We start from the raw sequence: 22280 nt of genomic DNA on the forward strand, positions 1-22280 counted from the left end.
TGTTTATCCAGCCGTACTTGGTGGTGGATCACGGGCAATTTTACTTCGGACAAGAGGTCACAAATACATATTTAAATACTGTTGGAAGAAACCAGCGGGTCAAGTTACATCTGTGGAGGCAAAGGACTAGTCATATTCTTGGTGGCGACCCTGCCACCTTGTCTTTTGCCTCCGATTTTCGGTATCTGCAGTCGCTTGCGTCTGGATTTCATAGATGAATGGACATGTGTGTGGCCGATCTGCCCATGTGAATTATATGAGAACTATTTTATATTTGTTTTTCACAGTTCCCCACCCCCCTTTCGTTCACTATAAGCCGAACTTAATAAGTAATATAAAGCAAAAGAAACTTCAAAAAAAGCAATTACAGTTATTGGGAATAGGCATACTGTTCCTTTATTGTCCCCATCCCATTCTTATTCTGGCGTCTATTTCTTTCCTTTCCAGTCCTGATGAAGGGTCGACTGTTCATTCATTTCCACAGATACTGTCTGACTTGCTGAGTTCCTCCAGCATTTTCTGTGGGTTGTTCAAGATGTCCAGCATCTACAGAGTCTTCTGTGTTTATATTGTTCATTTAAGTGTTTTCCCCAGGGTTTAAACTATTGGAATATTACTTACCTGCAATGCTGAGTCACACTAAGACACCTTACACAATATCTAAAAGATACTTGGAGAATTGCGAAACGACTAATTGCGAAACTGTGTCGGTCAAGAGTAGGGAACAATTCTCCTGACTAGAAAGGCCAATGAAATAAAATCGTACGATCTCCACTTCACGGAGGTGAATTGTCATCACTATCAGCTAATTAAAAAGAAAAGTTGAAAATAATGGCCAATCCAGCCTGAGGTAGGGTGTGCATACAGCCGGCAGCGGTCATTGATTGCTTTCTTTTTTTGTTCTGGAATGAATTTTATTTACACATATTTCCACAATAATCACGATTTCACTACTACCTGATTGCTTTCGGGACAATTTGACAGCTGATGGCATCACAATTACTTGAACGGCGAGACAGGGCAAGACGCAGTAACCTGCCCGACAAGCTGGCCTTTTAAAAAAAGCGGGGCCACTAGGGCGGTTGCACAGGGCGGGCTGAAAATGATTGATTGACACACAAATAAACGAATAAGCATTACGTCTGTCTGCCGACTCACCCAATCGGCCTGGCCTAGAGACAGGGTTTGATTGGAGAGAGGAAAGAAATGGGCCCGTGCTGAAAAAAGACCGTGCGCAGAAAAAAACTTGCCGGGTGCAAAAGTTTTTTTCGTAACCATCTGCGTAGTTACGGGCCGGGCGAAAGAATGAGAGAGCTGTTTTCTGATTCTCTGGAACTTTCGGTGTCGGTCTTCCGCAGTCCGGCTGTGTTCTGAATCGTGGCCGTTACTCGCGGACGTTAAACGGTCCTTTGTTCTGCCCGGGGAGGGTGCCCTCTACATCCACCTTGGTACCAGCCCTTTGAATGAAGATGGATTGCGAGCCGAACCGGGCGCGCCTGATGTGCATGCTGTGGCTGACATTTGGCTTCTTCGTGTTGGAGGTGGTGGTGAGCCGGCTGACCAACTCGCTGTCCATGCTCTCCGACTCGTTCCACATGCTGTCGGATGTCATCGCGCTGGTGGTCGCCCTCATCGCTGTGCGCTTCGCTGCCAAGACCCAATCGACGGCCAAGAACACGTTCGGCTGGATCCGGGCCGAGGTGATGGGGGCTCTGGTCAACGCTGTCTTCCTCACCGCCCTCTGCTTCACCATCGTGTTGGAGGCCATCGAGCGTTTCAGCGAGCCGCGTGAGATTCAGAACGCGTTGATGGTGATCGGGGTGGGCACGGCCGGGCTCCTGGTCAACCTGCTGGGGCTCTGCATGTTCCACGGCGGCGGCTCCGGCTCCGGGCCAGGCTCAGCCCACGGCCACTCACACACGCACGCCTCCGCCGCGGAGAATGGCCACTGGCTCCGCAGGAAGAAGAGGAGCGACACCGGGAACAGCGACAGCCTCCGCGAACAGGAGGTCAACGTGCTGGTGAACCGCGGCAGCGCCATCAACGGCCTGAATCCCGACAAGCAGGACGTGTTGAGCACTCGCAGAAGCGGCGATCCCCGGCTTCTTAACGGTAGACCCCCCCTTTCAATCGGCATTGTCTGTCAGTGATCGGAAATCTTCGAGCTGGAGTCCCGGTTCCGATTCGCCCGAGTTAAGCGCCGGGCGAAGGAACTATATTTTTAATGTCCCTTTATTCACTGAGATTTCTTTTACTGAAAACGCTCATAATTTATGATCTTTTCGATTGGCTGCTACGCCTGATATTAAAATTACAGGGCAAATTCACAGTATGTCCCCATACAATAAGCCGTCTACGTCTTAATTAGCAGTAGGAAATATATTTTAGAGTTAAAATGATCGTTAAAGGGGAACTTGCTTCTGTGAAATAACGAGCCATTATGAGAATTCCAATATTTGCCGTAGACAACACTGGGCTTTATTTACAGCACTGGAATAATGCCCTGTTCCATATTACGGATAATAATTTGTGGAATCCCCATAAAACTACTGAAAGTCTTAAAAGATTTAAAGCTGCATTGCGTCGAGTAGGTCCTCGGGTTTAATCAAAGATTTGTGCTGTTTCTGGTTTTGAATTAATGCCCCTTTGTATTGCTCTAGGCGGCACGGTATTCGATGGCGAATGCTAGTTCTGAGTGATGCAGTCTGCTTTTAGCAGTTGACTGGACCAACGCAATTCGTTACCCACATTTTTCAGATACTTCAATAGTGTATTCCATTTTTTTTTTGTTTTTTTTCCAGTTAGGTTGCGATCACTTTATCAAAATTTTCTTAAAAATCGGTAGTTGATATAATATTAACGGTTAAGTATAGTGCGTAAATTTAATCTGCCTTGAATTGATTATCTAGTTTAAATGACGTGGGTTCCTGTTGGTCGAAAGGGGAATCGATGTGTGCAGTTTAAATAATGTGTGTATATATATTTTTTATACAAAAGCTTGTGTGTACAACATTTATTAATGGGTGTTATTTCAGAGGATGCCTGGCCAGAAGATGGTTTAGTAGTGGTTGTACATAATTTTTACAGAGTTACTCAGCTAAGTAAATGTTACACCAGCTCTTTATGCTATACAGGCTTTCACTTGATCCTAATATATTTTCCTATTCCTTTTACTTTTTAATCTTTTCCCCGAAATGCGTTAAAGCTGCTCACTTTAATCACTTCTTTTGAAGTTAACTCTCACCAGTTTGAGTAAAGAAACTTGTCCTAATTGTCCTAAACTTGACCAGATAGTCTTTTGACTGATTCTTGAATTTGTGTAACTTCATTTTTGACTGTCCTGTCATCTCTCATTGAACTTTCTAGGTGGTATGAATTAATTTTGCTGTTCGATGTCATTAAGGTGTGGATGATTTCTTTTAACAGTGTATCACAAGACCAAATGCAAAGGGCCACAATTTCCAACTCTTGCACCTCTGTAGCTCTTTGAAAGAGGCTCTTTGAAAGAGGTTACCTATTTAGCCATGCGCTCAAACATTTTCTATGTAGTTCTGCAAAATTGTTTACCTGAGTTTTTTCCTGTTTAGAAATGTATTTTTATCATTCCTTCAAAAAAAGTCATTGATTTTTTTTTCCCCTGTCACCACCTGGCTCTGTCTCTGAACTCCTCCACTCTGCTATCCTACCTGGCTCCATCTGCCTGGCATCCTTCATTCCTTCTTAGTCCACCAGTCACCCTCACCTTTCATTATACTGGGATATCTTCCCTCCTTGTCCTTAATCGTGATGCAGTGTTCTGACCTGAAAATGTTAACAATTGTCTATCTTTCGCAGATGATGATCCACTGAGTCCCACCAGCAGATTGTTGCTTCAAATTCCAGCATCACCTTTCTCTTGAGTCTCCAAGACATCTTATGACTCATTTTTAACAAATATTTTTGTTTGTTGCCTTTGCTAGTTATGATCTGAAAACAGCTCAATTTCGAACAAACCTATGCAGCCTCCTCTTAATCATCTTTTTTCTCTATGAGAACAATCCTTGTTTTTCCATTGTTTCATGTAACAGAATTCTTGCATTCAAAGTATACTCTAGTGGTAGACTTTGCACCTTAAGGCCTTGATGTAGTCCTTATAGAGTAGAGCCAAAATTGAACAAACACTGGTCATGGTTGAATCATGATACTTTAAAAATCTTGTATGCTTTAATGTGTTTCTTGCTGTTTGTTCTTGTATGTGTTTTTTTTGAGAATCTTTCTTCATGTCTTATTTTTCATTGACTCTCAATCAACGTTCTCAGTTGTTTCACCTCCTTTACACACCTGAATCAAAAAATATTATGTCACTTTACTCAATATAATCCAGTATTCAAGTTGACATCTTGCACTAAAATGGAACATCATGCACTTAAACTGTTCAAACATGCATTGCATTAAGTTATTTTACAAGAATGATGACATATGATCACCAAAGTTTGAAGTGTCAGAACATTGATTTAATCAGCACTTCAATGGGGATTACAACTTATTATTTGAAACTTAAAGATATGAAGGCTTTTTTTTAAAAAGGTGCATTTGAGGATGGGGAGGGAAATTTATCTTTAAGTTACTTGCAATTTAGAACCCAAAGTACAAGATTTTCTGATTTATTGTAGAAAACTTGCAGTAAAATGAAAAATCACAGGAATGAAGTAACTAGGAATGTACCTGCCAGTCTGGATTCTAATCCTGTTATACCTCCGCAGGGACAACCTGGTGCTTTTTCTTAACCCCAATCAAGCACCTGCTTCTATCCATACCTTTTGGAATAAATAGCTGGTGTAGCGCATTAGCGTTCGTGGGGAATTATTTCCTTTTATTTTTTCTTTTTTGTTGTGAATGAAGAATGCCCACAAAAATTACAGGGCAGTATATGGTGACATATATGTACTCTGATAATAAATTATCAACTTTTTAGTGGACTGGCTTGTTTATGTTAAATTTCAGTTTTAAGTATTTTTAAATGTTTTTTCCTTCCCCCTTTGAATTACTGATACTATATTTTTGAATGTAGGAAATGGTCTGCCCTGATCATGTGATGTTTGCAAGAATTTGCTTGATTAGAGAAACTTGGCATGTTTTCCAGTTATATTCCAAAGTAAGTGGGAAATTGAGAAGACATTATGTAGTGTGATCCTAACAAAACACTGTAGATGGATAACATGTTCAAAGACAATGTACGTGCAAGATGTCATGTGCAAACTACCAGCCAGTATGTCTTCAAAATCTTTTTTTTCCATTGCACTGCAGCAATATTGTGCACTACTCTTGTGCTTCCTTTCAGGAACATACATTTCTGTCCTCATTTAACTATTTGGTCCTTTGTTCAATTCTTCAATCAATAGGAGCACCATACTTTACATAAAAATGAATTCCTTTTATTGGCTAAAGCTGTCCAGGAATTGGCAATAAAACAGACTCTCAGTTATGACTTATTTTTTAAAGAAATTGTTGCTTAGGAGTAGCAGCAGCTTAAGCATAGAATGATTCAGGGAATAGGTGAATTCAGTTTCTTTGCATGTAGTTGGTACTTTTCATCTGAGACTGGAGACATCTTCCACTCCTCAGTCCTTATAGCTTTCTGTAGAAACCACTGTATCTATAAATCTATGCTTTACTGATTCACTCACTCCTCCCTTCCCTGGCACTTCCCTCGCATCCATAGATGTAACATCTGTCACTAAATCTTGCTCATTCAGGGACCAAAACAGTTGTTCCAGGTGAGACAGCTTTGCATGCTCCTCCTCCAAACTTGTTTGTTGGATTTAGAATTCTTAATGTGATCTCTGCTGGTGTGATCAAATGCAGACTAGGTCAGTGCTTTACCAAACAACTGTACTGTCTGCCATGGCCATCTAGAGGTTCTGGTTTGGAAGTCTTTTTAATTTCCCCTCCCCATTTCCACGTTGGCCTATCTTTGCTTTCCTCCTTGCCAGCGCAAGGCCAAACAGAAATGATCAGAGCAGCAAGGCTAACTTGCTCCTCCTCTATCCCTTTCCCGATCTAACCAAGCTCCCTCAGACACGTGCTTCTTTCACCTTCCCCCCCACCTACTCCACCTGCAGATCACCTACCACTGGACCGGTCCCTCTTGGTGTTGGACAGATGGACACTCAACATCCGCAGCCTTTTGCCATCTTGCGGTCTTGGTTGTCAGTTCCAGCCTCATTCCTGTCCTCACCTCTTAATACGAGTTATCTCTCCTCGCTTCACTCAGCCCAAGTGAAGGGTCTCAATCCAAGGCATCGACTGTCCATTTCCCTGCACAGGTTCTGCCTGACCCACTCAATTCCTTCAGCAGCTCTTTTCTAATTCACTGAAACACTGACTCTCCTTCACATTAAGTTGACATCTGAATGTGACACAAGGAGTGCAAATGAAAGTTTTACAAATCTAATTGCAGAATGATTCTTAGCACAAAGAAAAATGGCTGTGACTTGTTGCAGCAGGAACTCTTGCTGGCTAGTGAATGGTTCAGCCCGAAGGAGCTCAGCTGAAGTTTAGGTGGAAAGTAGAGGGTGTATAGGAATTCTTTTGTGCTTGTGATCTGGAAGCTGCTACTTGAAAAATTGTTTGATAGAGGGCTATAGAGGAGACCATGGGAAAAGCAAGTACAGACTCGATGGAACTCAGCCACCTCCTGAGCTATCGTGAATCTGTGATCTAATCTTCAGTTCATAAATGACCTTTGTTCAGCTGCAGCATCAGAAATGGGGATGTTTGCTGCTGATTGTTCAGTTCCATTTACAGCTCCAAGCAATAAAGGAGCTTGTTAGCATATATAGCAAGATTTAGGCAATATTGAGAATTTATGGCATAAATGTAATGAAATGTCAAACAATGACTAACCGTCTGCCTGTGATGGTTAATGACAAGACCTGCTCTAATTCTTTAAAACATTTATGGGAGGTTTTTTTTAAGTTATTGACCAGAAACTTAGTTGGACCTGTCCTAACAGATGGCTGGTACTTTGTGTTATGGAAATTGCTGTTGTGGTGCTACACTTGCTAACGCCTCAAAAGCTATTGATTTTTCATGAAATACTGAGTGCCATCCAAAGCAAAGCATGGTACTGTATTTTATCCACACCAATTTCATGACGTTTGTTAGTGATAATAAACTTGATCCACTCTTTCCTGGCTCATGCAAGTACCATTTGTAAGACTTAATGTGGGCAGCTTTCCAAGGCTTTTTATATGGTTGTCCCCTGTCCTTATTCCCCTAATCCCCAAGTCATGTGCCTGGGAAAAGTTAATATTCTTCCACTTGAATTTAAAAAATTTTAAAAATACAGCTCATCTCCAGTAGCTTAAGAGCAATGGAGGGATTAATATTGGTATTTTTATTCACTCCCTGAAACCCCCTCGATTCTGTGCATAAGAAATTTTGACTTTCTGTTATTGCCCAGTTGGATAGGTATACTTGGTTTCACCTTTTGTGTATCCAGTCATAACCAGAGAACAACCTGCAATGATTTCCCCCAAGATTTGTCCCATGCCCTCTGTTTCTCATCCATAGTATCCATTGATGTTTTCTTAAAAGCACATCATTTGTTTTACAGCGAAATGCAGCCAATGCACAAGTCTTCATGTCACCAACTCATCTCTGTGTTTAACATCCATGGCTTTGGACAATCTTCTACAATACTGAGATACCTTTGCTTCTCTAATTAATTTCCTCAGCATCTCCCAAATTAATTGCTCTGTTGTTGGTGACTTTTTCATTTGCTAAGACCATCAATTGTATTCTTTCCAAAAAGTCTTGAAATTGTATCTCTTGTTTTGGCTCTTCACCTTAATATTTCCTTGTGTGCTTTATTATCAAGCTTTTTTGATAATGCTCCTACACAATATTTACACTTTATAGCTGTACAGTATTTTTACTTCATAGGTGCTATATCTTTTTCTTGAAAACAAGGGCAATTAATTTATTCCTTGGCATTCCTCTTAATTTGCTTGAGTAGTTTAACATGTGATTGAATACTTACAGAAATGTTAACCAAAAAGTTGGTTGTACTAGATGATTGTTCTGTAAGAAAAGATCTTCTGGCAGGCTAGAATGTAAAATCAAAATATCTTCTGATGTTTAACTTTTTTCTAGTTATCTGTGTATACCCTGCATAGTGCTTTTTAACATTTAAACAAAACTATGTTTCCTGGATTGGGGAGAATGCCTTATGAGAATAGGTTGAGTGTAGTCTTGTCTTTTCTCTTTGGAGCCACAGATGATAAGAGGTGACCTGATAGAAATGTATAAGATGATGAGAGGCATTGATCGTGTGGCTGGTCAGAGGCCTTTTCCTAGGGCTGAAGTGGCTAACATGAGAGGACACAGTTTTAAGGTGCGTGGAAGCAGGTTCAGAGGAGATGTCGGGCAAGTTTTTTACGCAGAGTGGTGAGTGCGTGGGATGGGCTGCCGGCGATAGGGTCTTTTAAGGGACTCCTGGATAGGTACATGGAGCTCAGGAAAATAGAGGACTGTGGGTAACCCTAGGTAATTTCTAAATTAAGTACATGTTCAGCACAGCATTGTGGGCTGAAGGGCCTGTATTGTGCTGTAGGTTTTCTATGTTACTATTTTGGAATCTTATTTGTGGACGTTGCCAAATTACTGCCAGAATTCACCTTCTCTAGAGCAGGTTAACTCTAAATTAATGAGATTTGTAGTCCATTTACTTGTATTGTCTACTATTTATCCACCTCTTAATGAGCTGTGTGTATCTAGTATTAACGTAGTTATTTGTGAATATGGTAACTCTGCTTTGATAATTTGTCTGATAAAACTTCAAATGAAAAATGGGTGACTTGATATTCTAAATACAGGTTTCCCCCGCCATCCGAAGGTAGAGCATTCCTATGAAACAGTTCGTAAGCCGGAATGTTGTAAAGTGAAGAGGCAATTACCATTTATTTATATGGGAAAATTTTGTGGGCGTTCGCAGACCCAAAAATAACCTACCAAATCATGCCAAATGACACAAAACCTAAAATAACAGTAACATATACTAAAAGCAGGAATGATATGATAATTACACAGCCTATATAAAGTAGAAATCTTTTCCACAATCATTGCCGGCACTGTTCTCCGTAGCGAAAATCTCACGCATGCGCTCTCGACAGAAAATCTCACGCAAGCGCTCTTGGCAAAAACACTCTCTCCAGTAACCTTTAAGCTATGAAGCTGCCAAATCATACCAAATAACACGTAAGAATACACAGCCTATATAAAGTAGAAATAATGTATGGACAGTCTAGTATCACTTACTGGAATTGGGAAGACAGCGCAGAGCACACTGATGATGGTGTGTTAGACTGAGTCGTCGCAGGTTGGGGTGGTGTAGTGGCCCCCACCCTCCAGGTTGCCGACCAATACATTGTCGCGAAGCATGCAGCGGTAGCCAGAAGGCACACAGCACATCTTCAAGAAAAAAGCCGAAATAAACATGCTAATTAATTAGGTGCCGCCCGACATGTAATTGTCAGTCCAGATCAGTGCCGATTGCCAATTGCATCGCCTCTGATCTGGGCCGACATTTATGTGTCGGGCAGCACCTAATTAATTAACTTGTTTATTTCGGCTTTTTTCTTAAAGGTGTGCTGGGTGCGTCCCGGCTACCGCTGCATTCTCCGCGAATCGGTATCTGTCCGGGGCTTGGGTGTTGGGGTGGTGGGACACTGGGGTGTTATCTCGTCATCCTCTGTTTCCATTAGAGCAGGCGGCTCATCTTCTATGACTGCCTGCCATGATGTCGAAGGTCGAGGTTCGTCGTCTGCTGTGGCTGATGTGGACGGCTTGCTTGATTGCTGAGCCTCGCGCATTTTTCTACCATACATCTCTTTGTAAGTACTCAAACCATCCTGCAAATATCCCCTAAACCTACGTACCCTTTCAAAATTAAAGTCGTACTTTATCATTGCAGTAAAAATCTCACGCAGTTGCTTCACGTTCATTTCGCTACTGGATTCGGTTTCAATTGTTATCCTTTCCTCTTCCAATTGCATCAGCTCTTCATCTATCAGTTCTTGGTAATGGGATGCCAAAACCTCTTCAATATCGTCTTTGGCAGCTTCCACAAGCCAAACTCACGTTGTCCTTACTTCATTCACCACGATCGAAACGCTTAATTATGTCTAGTTTTACGCTAAATGTAACACTCCTACGAGCTCTTTCAGGCTTTTCCAACACCTTAGAACTCATCTTGCAAACAGCTGCTCACAGGCATGTGTTAAAGCAAAATGCCAGTGAAAATGCTGTTCCGAATGCGGGGGAGAGTGGCTGCTCGGGGCGCGCTGCCTTTTATTGCACACTGACTTTTTTCGTAACAGTGAAAACACCTTCTGAAAGCGAAAACGGTACTAAACGGTCTTTCGTAACAGTGAGGTTTCGTAAAGCGAACGTTCGAAAAGTGGGGTACATCTGTACAATAAAGTGCAAGACAAATTTATAGATTTTTAAAAATGAGTTTACTCATTATTTATATTGAATAATTTAAACTGAGTTGAAAAAGATCCTGAAGTAACTGAGTAACAAAGCATTGTATTCTGTTTTGCAACATCTCACAAACATTTCCAGATTTGTTTTTGGATTTCCTGACTTGTAAATGTTGTAATTGTGACTTCAATTGATACTTTTAAAAATAATTTCTGGCATATAATTGTGCACAGATCCATTGCGAAGGTAGTGGCACGAGTAGTTGAACAGTTATTTCAAGTGTTGATTTAGGCATGTTGTGAGAAAATGCCCTATTTTGTGCCTATCGTTCTCAGGTTTCCACAAAGAGCTCTTTAGATGCGTTGCTTTTCTCAATGAACTTGCTTTCGTGCAGAAATAGAATTACCAGTACAATCCTTTAGAATTCTTTTTTACTTTTTGTCTGCTGAATGTCATATTCTTACTTTATAGTTAATTGATACTAAGCTGTATTGTTATGATTCTGTTGTTTATTTGAATTGTACATGAATTTCTTTGCATGTTTATTCAAGAAATTGGCATGTTTCCATTACACCCATGATAGTAGAGGATCATGGGATTTTTTTAAAATTGCAAAGCTGCTACAGTAGTGGTCACCAACTTTTTTAAGCCCAAGATCCCCTACCTCGACCTTAGTAAAAGACAAGATCTACCTACTAAACCAATTAGAGAAAAAACAGCTCAGATTGTACTTCCAATTTGAGGCCTTTTATTTGTGCTAATTGTATTTGAATTACACAATACTTTTGTCAAACTTTCAAATTAATTCAAACAAGAAAACACTGTAACTAGCATATCAAACAGGCCACAGCTGTCTTTCTCTAAGAATATTACAATACTTCACACCTTTAATTCTAAGTTTCATTATTTAATTTTATTTCAACACGAAAAATAAATGAATAAAAATTGACTTGCACTCAGTGTGATGACTGGGGCTGAATACTTTCTCCTAGTTCCCTGAAATTTGGCTCATAACTACAGCCAGCCAGTCTGAGACAGTCTGTGAGGTGTCTGTCAGTAAGACAGCTCCTGTACTTAGATTTCATAATTTTCATATGTGAAAATGCAATTTCACATAGATAGGTTGACCCGAAGTAGGCACTGACTTTTAGTGCACATGCGGTGAGATGAGGAAACTTCTCCCTGCTGACAAGCCCCCAAAAGTCACCGTCCCTTGATCTTGCTTTAAGCTCGATGTCATCTTGCAAATCAATTATTTCCATTTCAGTATCACTTGGCACACCAAATACTTGCTGGAGTTTGGCTGCTATCTGTTCTATATCGATCGGCAGAAATGGGTTTGAAATAAATGCAACAATATCTTTCATGATGTTTAACTCCCCAAAACGCCGATTGAACTCTATTGCCAGTTTGTCTAGGTAAGCACAGTACTGCTCAGGGCGAAAAGCATTTCTTTTCCTTGATGGCCTGTAACAATTATTCCAAGTTGGGAAAGTGTGTCAGCCTCCCATTCTTGAAATTTGAAATCCAAGCACCGAGCTTGGCCTTAAACACATTTACTGCTCTTATCATGTGGGTTAGGTGTCGGTCTTTTCCCATGAGCTTGTTGTTAAGTGCGTTTAATTTAGCCATTATGTCTGTCAGAAACCCTAAATCCAGTAGCCACGCATCATCTGACAGTTCCTCGTGCTGCTTGTTTCTTGTCGACAGGAAAGTCTTTATCTCAGGCAGCAAGTCAACAAATTGTTGCAGCACTTTGCCGCGACTGAACCATCGAACATCAGCATGAAGAAGTATGTCTCTGTAAGCGGCATCGAGTTCATCCAATAATACCTTCAATAAGCGGTGCTGAAGCGCTTTTGCTCGAATCAATTTATCAGTTTGACCACCAGTGTCATTACATGAGAAGAGTCCACGACCTGCCCAGCCAAGGCCTGCTGATGAATCACACAGTGATAATCCAGGAAATTGGGAAAATCAGGGTCATTACGGCACAAGTGCTATAAAACCAACGTGCACAACGTGCATTGCTGGGGCCCCATCAGTAGTAATTGCCACCAGTTTATGAATGGGGATGTCATTTTCACGGGCATTTTTTAAACTCATTGTAAATATCCTCACCTCTCGTTCTCTCCTTTAATTGCAAAAGAGTGAGGAAGTCCTCCTTTGTTGTAAAATCCTGGAAAGCCATTCTGACAAATACAACAAGCTGAGCTGTTTGCATTACATCCAGGGATTCATCGAACTGTAGTGAAAAATATTCACATAGTGACAAGTCCTTTAACACTTGTCGATCCACATCCTCTGACAGTGACTCTACCCTCCTTGTCACTGTTGCAGGGCCAAGCGGTATATTATGTATTGCAGTTGTGATGTCGTTTTTGTTTTTAAAGTCATTAAAAACAGTCTCTGTGGTAATGGCCAATGCTTCCTTGAATAAATCGCAATCTGTAAAAGGCTTCTTAGGTTTAGCCAAAAGGTAACTTACACGAAATGATGCTTCAATAGCAGCCTTATATTGAGCAGCATGCTTTGAGAAAAACGATTGCTGGGCTTTCAACCCCGGTTTCAGCTCCTCAACTTTCCTGGCAGGAATTGCGCTCTTTGGGGGGTAGGTGTCTTTAAATTTCTGGTGGTGGTGTCGTGGTTCCGCTCCAGGTTCCCTCTTTTAGTCAGTGCTTGTGTTTGGTGGCACAGCATACATACTCACTTGTCTTTCACTAAGGGAAACAGAAATTCCTCTTCCCATTCTGGATAGAATTTGTACGTTTTCGCCTTCTTTTGTGGCGCCTCCGCCATGCTATCAGGATATCCTGAGCGAGTGGCGTATATTGATGTTTGCGACAGTCTGTACTTTTATCTAATCTAATTGGTCACTTTGATGCAGCACAAGCTCCGCTGAAACCACGGTGCATGGCGGGGGGTGGGGGGGGCTACACGCATGTGCACTGGGCAGAAAGAACGGAACTAAAATCCCGCAACCCGGAAACAATCTCTCTTTACAAACAGCTTTCAGTAGTGGAAGTATTGCTATATTACCATTATCCTAATTAGTATTGCTTATTTTTATAATGCTCACATTACAATAGTATTTGTGTATTTATTTTTCATTTTTTTTGGGATCTACTGGGGAAGTCTCAAAGATCAGTTGGCGACCACTATGCTACAGCATCTCTTTGGTGTAGCCATTTGAAATGAACATATTTCCTCTGCTGTCCACAGAATTAACTTTCATCACTGTTCAATGGGAAAGATTACCTTTGCGATTGGGAAGCTCATTACATATGAAGAATCCAGAAGCCCTGACTACTAATCTTGAGAAATGTTTGTTTATGTTTTTTTTATTTCAACTTGAGAATTATAAATCCAGTGTGTATAAGATGAGATTCTTTTTCTGGTGTGGGAACAGCTTAATTTATGTAAATGCTTGTATACTTTTACATTCATTTATAGTTGCCATTTTTAAAAAAGATTTCCTGTTCAGCTCTAACAGATGCCCATTATCAGCCATCACCTTGCATTGCTCTGACAATGAGATGGTCAACTGGGTAGCATGCAACGTGGATGGCCATTGGGACTGCATGGGTGTTACCATTTTTTCCTTTGCACCTGGGATAGTAGTGAGACAGATGCAGTTTTGGAGCACATTATCAGCAGGCTAGGTCAGCTCCCTGAGTTTTGTATACCCACTACTTTTCCCATTCTCTGTTCATGAGCCGATCCCTCTATGTGCTTCCTTCGTCACCTTTTGTGCAGTACTGTTGCATTCTTCTTGCTGTCTCTCCCACTTTTCTGAACTGGGTGACCTGAGTAATGAGATTTGGGGTCCTAAAGCTTAAGGGTACGTCCACACTACGCTGGATAATTTTGAAAACAAAGCTTTTTCTCTTCGTTTTGCCCTCCCACCCACACTGAGCCAGCGTTTTCAGACCCCGAAAACGGAGATTTTCGAAAACTCTCTCCAGAGTGAATAAATCTGAAAACGCTTAATATCCGGCGTAGTGTGTACGGGGTAAACGGAGAGATTTAAAAACATTGTCATGACAACACCACAACAAAGCTTTTTTCTGCTTCTGCTTGGAACTGCGCAAGCTGTTAGAACGCGCAGTCGGTGTGAACGGCGTGAGAGTTAAGTTGTAAAGTGAGCTTTTTTGACTATTTAAAAACGCTGTCATGACGTGTCGGAACAGATGTTCGTTGTTTTCTTGAACGCCACTACCTAACAATTTCAGAACAGACGGACGAGACTGAAGCCAGAAGGGGTAGAAATGTGCTCACCAAATACTTTGACCTATAGCTTACTGAATAAATAAGTATACTCACTTTGCCCTGTTTTCTGTCCTTGCTTGTATGAAGGTGGTTTACCTATTTATACAAGTACTTCTCTGACAATAGATGTGTAACAGCCTAATGTAACATTGTATGGAAATACAAGATAACGCTGATGCAGACGTTTTATACATTTAACAAGGTGCTTTATTAATGCGACAGAGTTAGTCAGTTTTTCAATGTTCGTCGTCAACTGGGTCATACTGTCCATGAACTCCCTGTCGGTTGCCTCCATACGCCCCAGTATTTGTTTTTTTTTAAGTTTTAAGTCCTCCTGCGCGAGAGCCAAGAGCAATTCCTTTGAAGTTTTTCTACTCTGTAACTGGACGAACGCGCACTAAGTATATCGTTTCCTCTTTGCTTGTTTTCTGTGTGTCCTGTGCATGCCCAGTAGGAGGAGATTTGCCCAAATATCCGCCTAATGTGGACGGAGATATTTTGCAAAACGCTTAGTGTGGACGCCTGTCGTTTTTACTCGAAACTGGCTTTTTCAAAATTATCCAGTGTAATGTGGACATAGCCTTAGATATGTTTAAATTCTTTTCTAACTTCATTTTGAGGTTAATGGTAATAACAGGATTGTTTAAGTTAACAATGTGATTATTTGAGCAATATTTTGTAAAATTGAGGAAGTATGGCATTTTGCTTTTAATTGGGTTATCATGATACTTGAGGTGCAAGTATGTAATTTGAAGGAAAAATGGAATTCCTTCTGTGTTCTGTCTACAGAGGTAACTGAAAGAAAAGTTGAAGCTCTTGCTCCCACTGTGGTAGAACCTCCTGAGTTACTTTTGTCACATTCTTTTACTGGCTGTCTGTTTTAGCTTTCCAGCATGTTAATGGTTTGCTTTGCGTATGAATATTTTGAGAGCATTGTTATACAGCTTTCTGATGAAGTATACGGTCCAGCAATTATCTTAGAACAGTCTATAGTTGCTAAACTAAACTAGTCTTTTCTGTACTGTGGTTTTGACTTCCTCTTAAGATATATTGCTCAAAGTGATCATCCCGATGTTGAACACTCAGTAACATATAAAAAGTAATCCCCTCTCCCTCCCCCCCCCCCCCAGAAGTTTTCATGTTTTATTGTTTTACAATATTGAATCACAGTGGATTTCATTTGGCTTTTTTGACACTGATAAACAGAAAAAGTGTCAAAGTGAAAACAGATAATCTACAAAGTGATCTAAATCAATTACAAATATAAAACACAAAATAATTGATTGCATAACTACTCACCTCCTTCAAATCAGTATTTATTAGATTCACCTTTGGCAGCAATTGCAGCTTTGAGTCAGTGGGAATGGGTCTCTTATCAGCTCTGTACATCTGGACACTGCAACTTTCCCCTGTACTTAACAAAACTGCTCAAGCTCTGTCAGATTACATGGGGATCATGAGTGAACAACCCTTTACAGGTCCAGCCTCAAATTCTCAATTGGATTGAGGTCTGGACTCTGACTTGGCCACTCCAGGACACTAACTTTGTTGTTTTTAAGCCATTCCTGTGTAGCTTTGGCTTTATATTTTGTCTTGCTGGAAATCAAATCTGTGCACAGTTCTCTTGCAGACTGCATCGGGTTTTCCTCCAGGATTCCCTTGTGTTTTGCTGCATTCATTTTACCCTCTACCTTCACAAACCTTCCAATGCCTGCTGTAGTGAAGCATCCGCACAATATAATGCAGCCACCACCATGCTTCATGCTACGGATGGTGTTTTTGATGTGCGGTGTTTGGCTTACACCAAACATAACGTTTAGTCCAATAGTCAAAAAGCTCTATTTTGGTTTCATCAGGCCATAGAACTACGCAACACTTTCAGTACGCTGGATGAACTCAGCAGGTCAGGCAGCATCAGTCAGAAACGATGAGCCAACGTTTCGGGCCAGAACCCTTCATCAGTACTGAAGAATGAAAGATGGGGAAGGATTTGAAGAACGCTTGTAGCGTCAGTTGAAAGACCAATAATTTGAAAGACAAAGGGGTGGGGGAGGGGAAGCATTGACATCATAGCCCTGAAAACAATGGGTGGTAGAAGAAGGAGGTGGAACCATGAGGGAGCTGGGGGAGGGGGAGGGGGTAGAGTGAAATAGGGATAGAGGATAGATGTCTCCCACATGCCTTCTTGCAAATTCTAGCCGAGATTTCATGTGAGTTTTTTCAACAGTGGCTTTCTTTTTGCTGCTCTCCCATAAAGCTGCGACTATTGTAGGACCCGGGCAACAGTAGTATGCATAGTTTGTCCCATCTCAGCCACTGAAGTTTGTAACTTCTCCAGAGTTGTCATAGGTCCCTTGGTGGCCTCCCTCACTAGTCCCCTTCTTGCACAGTCACTCAGTTTTTGAGGACTTTCTGCTCTAGGCAGATTTACAGCTGGTGCCATATTCTTTCTATTTCTTGATAATTGACTTAACTGTACATTAAGGGATATTCACTGACTTGGAAATTTTCTCGTATCCATCTCCTGACTTGTGCTTTTCAATAACTCTTTCATGGAGCTGCTTGGAGTGTTCTTTTGCCGTCATGGTGTAGTTTTTGCCAGGATACTGACTCATCAGCAGTTGGACCTTTCAGAGACAAGTGAATTTTTGCTACAATTAATTGAAAAATTTTGACTTCATATGGTGATCTCCATTTAACTAATTATGTGACTTTTAAAACCAGTTGGCTGTACCAGTGATGATTTGGTGTGACATGTTAAAGGGGATAAATACTGTGCAATCAATTATTTTGTGTTTTATATTTGTAATGAATTGAGATCACTTTGTAGAGATCAGATTCCACTCTGACACGAGTCTTTTTCTGTTTATCAATGTCAAAAAGAGCTAAATTAAATCGACTATGATTGAGTGTTGTAAAACAATAAAAAATGAAAATATCCGGGGGGTGGGGGTGAATATTCCTGCCAGTGAACATTACAGCAAGTAGTCCATCTTTTCATCTGATATTTTACTGGTATGGTTTACTGAAATATTTTTAAAAATTGGGGTGAGGGAGAAGGAACAAAATGAACTTTTTAAAAAATTGTAATTTAATCTTTTAATCTTTTTAATCTTTGTTTTTCTTTAAATAGATTTACTGAGGGAGAATAATATGACAGGCCTGCAGATGAATGGGATTTCTGTCCTTGATGACCATCATGATGAATTTGTAGAAGATTCTGCGTCACAGCTGAACATGCGTGGTGTTTTTCTCCATGTGTTGGGAGATGCCCTGGGTTCAGTCATAGTTGTTGTTAATGCACTGATATTTTACTTTATTTGGAACCCATGTCCTGAAAATGGTCCATGCATTAATACATGTCGCAATGAACAATGTGCAAATCGGCCTCTAAATGGCACACAGTCAAACATATCTGAAAATCTCAAAGGCATTCCAGAAGCTGGACCCTGCTGGGTGCTTTTCTTGGATCCCACTTTGTGCTGTATTATGGTTTGTATCTTGCTCTATACAACCTATCCACTTTTGAAGGAATCTGCTCTTATTCTGCTGCAGACGGTTCCTAAGCAAATAGATATGGAGTTGATAAACGAAAAACTGCGCAACCTGGAAGGTGTCCTTGCTGTACATGAGTTGCACGTTTGGCAATTAGCTGGTAGCAGAATCATTGCAACAGCTCACATCAAATGTCGTGATCCGACTGCTTATATGGATGTAGCTAAACGTATTAAAGACTTCTTCCATGATGAAGGTATCCATGCTACAACCATCCAACCAGAATTTGCTTCAGTGAACTCTGAATCACGTATTTCTCTTTGTGAACTGCCGTGCAAGACCCAGTGTGCCTTAAAACAATGCTGTGGCAATGGAGAAAAGTCATCTGGTGATTTAAAGTTGGAAACTCCATCTACCCATTCTCTTGAGGTTATTAGGGAATCTCCTGAACACCCCATTACAAGGACTGAAAAAAATGAGATGGGGGATAATGCAGTAAAAAGCAAAGATACACAATATGAATCAGCTGTGTAAACTTAGCCATTCTAATTTTGAAAAGTGGTGTACTTTACTGACTTCAAATTTTGGGATTGTCAACTGGAATTGGCACTAAGCTGAAATAACTGTGGGTAATGCAACTATATTGAACTTGTTCCACAGCTCTGATTTGTTTATCGCACATTCCAAAGCAAAACTGTGGACCGTTGTCTAGAAACTACTTGAACTTGTTATCACAGCTTTTTGAGAAGCATTGTGGATAGTCCATCACTGACTGTGTCAGCAAAAAATTGTATTTAATTATTAATAAAGCCAGTAGCATTTTGGGAAATTAAGATGTTTTTATATAAGCAGTTTTGTATAGGTTGATGTAAAAACTTTACGTCAATTAACAAAATCCACTGCTCTCACCAAAAGAGCTGCTGGTGTATAAAACTGGGTTTGATTTGGGTGGGTGGGAAGGTCATATTGTGGAAATTCTCCAAATGAAGCCAGAGTATTAAACATAATAATTAGTATTATGCATGGGTAGTTTGTGTGCTACAAAATAGTGACATTTTCTCCTTGCAAACTCCAAGAATGCATTTACTGTATTTCTTTAAATTATTAGAACACAAATATTTCCGATACAGAGTGATCTTTATTAATTCTTGTTTCTATCCTGTTGATTATAGTTGATAATTGTAGGTAATGTTTTTAATGCTCTTATGTAATTTTATCTCATGGTACAAATGCTTGTCTGGGATGGTGTGCAATTGCTTTCTTCTAGACCAGCATCTTGTGCAAATATACAAAAATATATGCAAATAAATGCTGTGGATTTTCTTCAGAAAAATGAAAACCAAACCTGTGAGTCAAACTTCTAAACTAGTGTGTTCATCTGTGCTTTGCAAACAGTTTTGGGACTGTAACATTGTTCAGCTTGGTGCCCTGTGGTCAACTTTTAGTTTCACTTTTGGAATTGTTTCCTACCAGTGATCCTGTTGAATGGTACTTTGGACACAATCCACTGTTATGTTCCATGCACAACTCTGCTTAGGTTGCTTAGTCCCCTTTTCGAAGGACTAAGTAGAGCAACTGCTATTAAGTTTTGGTCATACAGATATATTTTTATAATATCAATTGCCATCAGAAATGGGTGTAATGTCTGTAAAAGGGTTATTTTCTACATGAGAATTCTACATATAAGAGGATCATTTTTTGCCTTAAAAATGAGGAAAATATAACATTTGCAAGTATAGTAAAAAAATCTCTTTAACTCTGCAGTTTTGTTAATCTGGCATTGAAATTTCAGTGGTAGATTTAAATCAACACATTCAAGTGAGTCAGCCTAAATATGAAATGCAGTACAAAAAAACTGAATTTTACGATTTTTTTTTCCTGAAGATTGCTCTGAATTTTGGGAGCTAATGACAACTCCTGTTGAGTTTAATGTTGTAAATGATATTCTAATTCCAGCCATTTTAAATTGGTTTCATTACTTTTGTAGTGGTTTCTTGATCATCCTTTTCTGTTTTTTTTGTGTAATGGTACATTTGGATTTTAATACAATGCCACCTACAGAAGTAACATTTGTAATGTGTAACTTAAGAGCTTTAGTCCACATGAAAATGTTCAAACTAAGGTTCTAAAAGCTAACTGCCATGAAGCAGTGAGGCTAGATTGAAGAGGTGTGTAGGTTTTCACTAGGTTTTCAGCAAAGCCAAATGAGCATATGCAAGTTTAATACTAATAAGATTACAGCTGGGGGAAAATACCTATTGTTTGAAATGTGTTGTATCTAGGTTTAGTTACACCAGGACTGAAATAAGGTACTGGTAATTTACAAGCGCATTACTGATTTGTGACAGGGTGAGAGTTTTCAGATGACAAGTGAAGTGTATTCCTTGAATACAAACTTTGGCTTGAATTTTCTGCTAATATTTTGGAGGGGAGCAATCCTATTCATTGTTTTTCAACGTAAGGGGGTGTTTGGGTTGGGGAAATATGTTCAGACTTGAGTTTTGATTGTATCTGTTTAGTACAAATCTTTTGGTGGTAATGAATTAAAAAGTTGATCCAAAATCCTGATGTGGAGGGAAGCAGCTAAAAAAAATTTCATAAGGTATGTAACATATAGAATACAAAGAACCAACTGCATTCAAATCTTCAAATGGTTTACGGAGTTATTTTGCATTATTAAATGTATTACCATACTTTGTCCTTCAATTTGTTTTGCTTTGTTCATATTCTGTGCATAATCTACATATTGTACAATCATCTTTGTGGATGAGTTCAAACTAACATGCATCTCTGGAAATTACTTTTGTTTCCTACCTGACCACTTACTTTGCTATGACAATATTAATTTCATTCATTGATTACACAATTGTTATCTAGTTACAATGCTAGATGGTTTGTAGTTACTAAACACAACCTGATTAGGAAGCCATTGCAGGTTCTGGTTTCAGAGGTAATGTTCTTTTTGTTTGCTGAGTTAGAGTATACTGGATCTAAGCAACATTAATATTTATGGGGTATTTGTGAAAGGGTTTATAAGTGAGAGGGTTAATTCACATTCTTAGCATTGCATTTGAGGAAAACGAGAATTCAAGGAACTTTTTTAGTTCTTGTTGATATTGAAATCACTGAGACTTTGCACTAAACTGAGGGGGCCTGAGGAGTCAACTGTTTATTCATTTCCATTGATGCTGCCTGACCTGCTGAGTTCCACCTCCATTTTGTGTGTGTGTGTGTGTGTGTGTGTGTGTGTGTATTGGATTTTCAGCATCTGCAGAATTTCTCGTTTCATCTGATTTTAACCATTTTAAATATGTATGAAGCTTCATGTAAAAGTAATATTTAAATAGGGACTTGTGGTAAGGTACAGCTGGATTTAAATGACAGCAGTGAAGTTTGCTGTCAAGTTGACAAAAATAATTAATTTCTGATCTTTAGAAGTGAGTCAAGTGCCATTTCAGTTCTGATTTGGTTTGTCACTGACAAAAGGGATTAATCATGTGTGATTACACTTACTAGATTTGCACTGATTATGGAATTGAATTGCCAAAAATTGTGAGGCATATTTTTGAACATTAAAATGTTCAAAAATATGCCCCACAATTTTTAGATTTGGATACGTGAGTTGCTTTGAAGAAACTGACCATGAGAACCATAATAAACAATAATCTTTCAATCCACTCGTAACATTGTGGTAATCCTGTTTGTAAGCTGATGGCTCTTGTGGTAGTCAAAGATTGATACTTGTATCCCCAACATAATACTCATAGTTACTTAAACTCCAAAATACATGCAAAGGCCATATACATGGGGAATTTCATTATTTGTCAAGACAATGGCATGTTTGTGTTCTTATAACAAATGATCAATTTAGCTAAACTTTGAGCTGAAATTATTTAGATAGACACTTTAGAGTTGCTGTTGAAATGCTATGTGTTTGCATAAATTTTCTGGAACTCTGAAAAATGAATTTCCTCTATGAACTGAAGTTTGGCTGAAATTAATTTCAAGAAGGGATGCATTATGCCAGGTTGCTACTTTGTGTTGCATGG

The 22280-nt window shown here is 39.8% G+C and overlaps 1 protein-coding gene across 1 annotated transcript; it reads left to right on the forward strand.

Moving 5' to 3' along the window:
* Positions 1-1182: 1182 nt before the first annotated feature.
* Positions 1183-20944, forward strand: slc30a1a (solute carrier family 30 member 1a). Its single transcript, XM_072265178.1, has 2 exons — positions 1183-2112; positions 17870-20944. Exons 1-2 carry the CDS (start codon positions 1464-1466, stop codon positions 18763-18765), a joined length of 1545 nt encoding a protein of 514 aa, XP_072121279.1. The 5' UTR covers positions 1183-1463; the 3' UTR covers positions 18766-20944.
* The last annotated feature ends 1336 nt before the right edge of the window (positions 20945-22280 follow it).

Source organism: Mobula birostris, chromosome 8, assembly GCF_030028105.1.
Source record: "Mobula birostris isolate sMobBir1 chromosome 8, sMobBir1.hap1, whole genome shotgun sequence".
NCBI lineage: Eukaryota > Metazoa > Chordata > Chondrichthyes > Myliobatiformes > Myliobatidae > Mobula > Mobula birostris.

Coding starts and splice junctions, on each gene's coding strand:
- slc30a1a (XM_072265178.1), top strand. CDS start 1,464: ATGAAGATGGATTGCGAGCCGAACCGGGCGCGCCTGATGTGCATGCTG. Junction 2,113..17,869: donor CGATCCCCGGCTTCTTAACG/GTAGACCCCCCC, acceptor TTCTTTAAATAG/ATTTACTGAGGGAGAATAAT.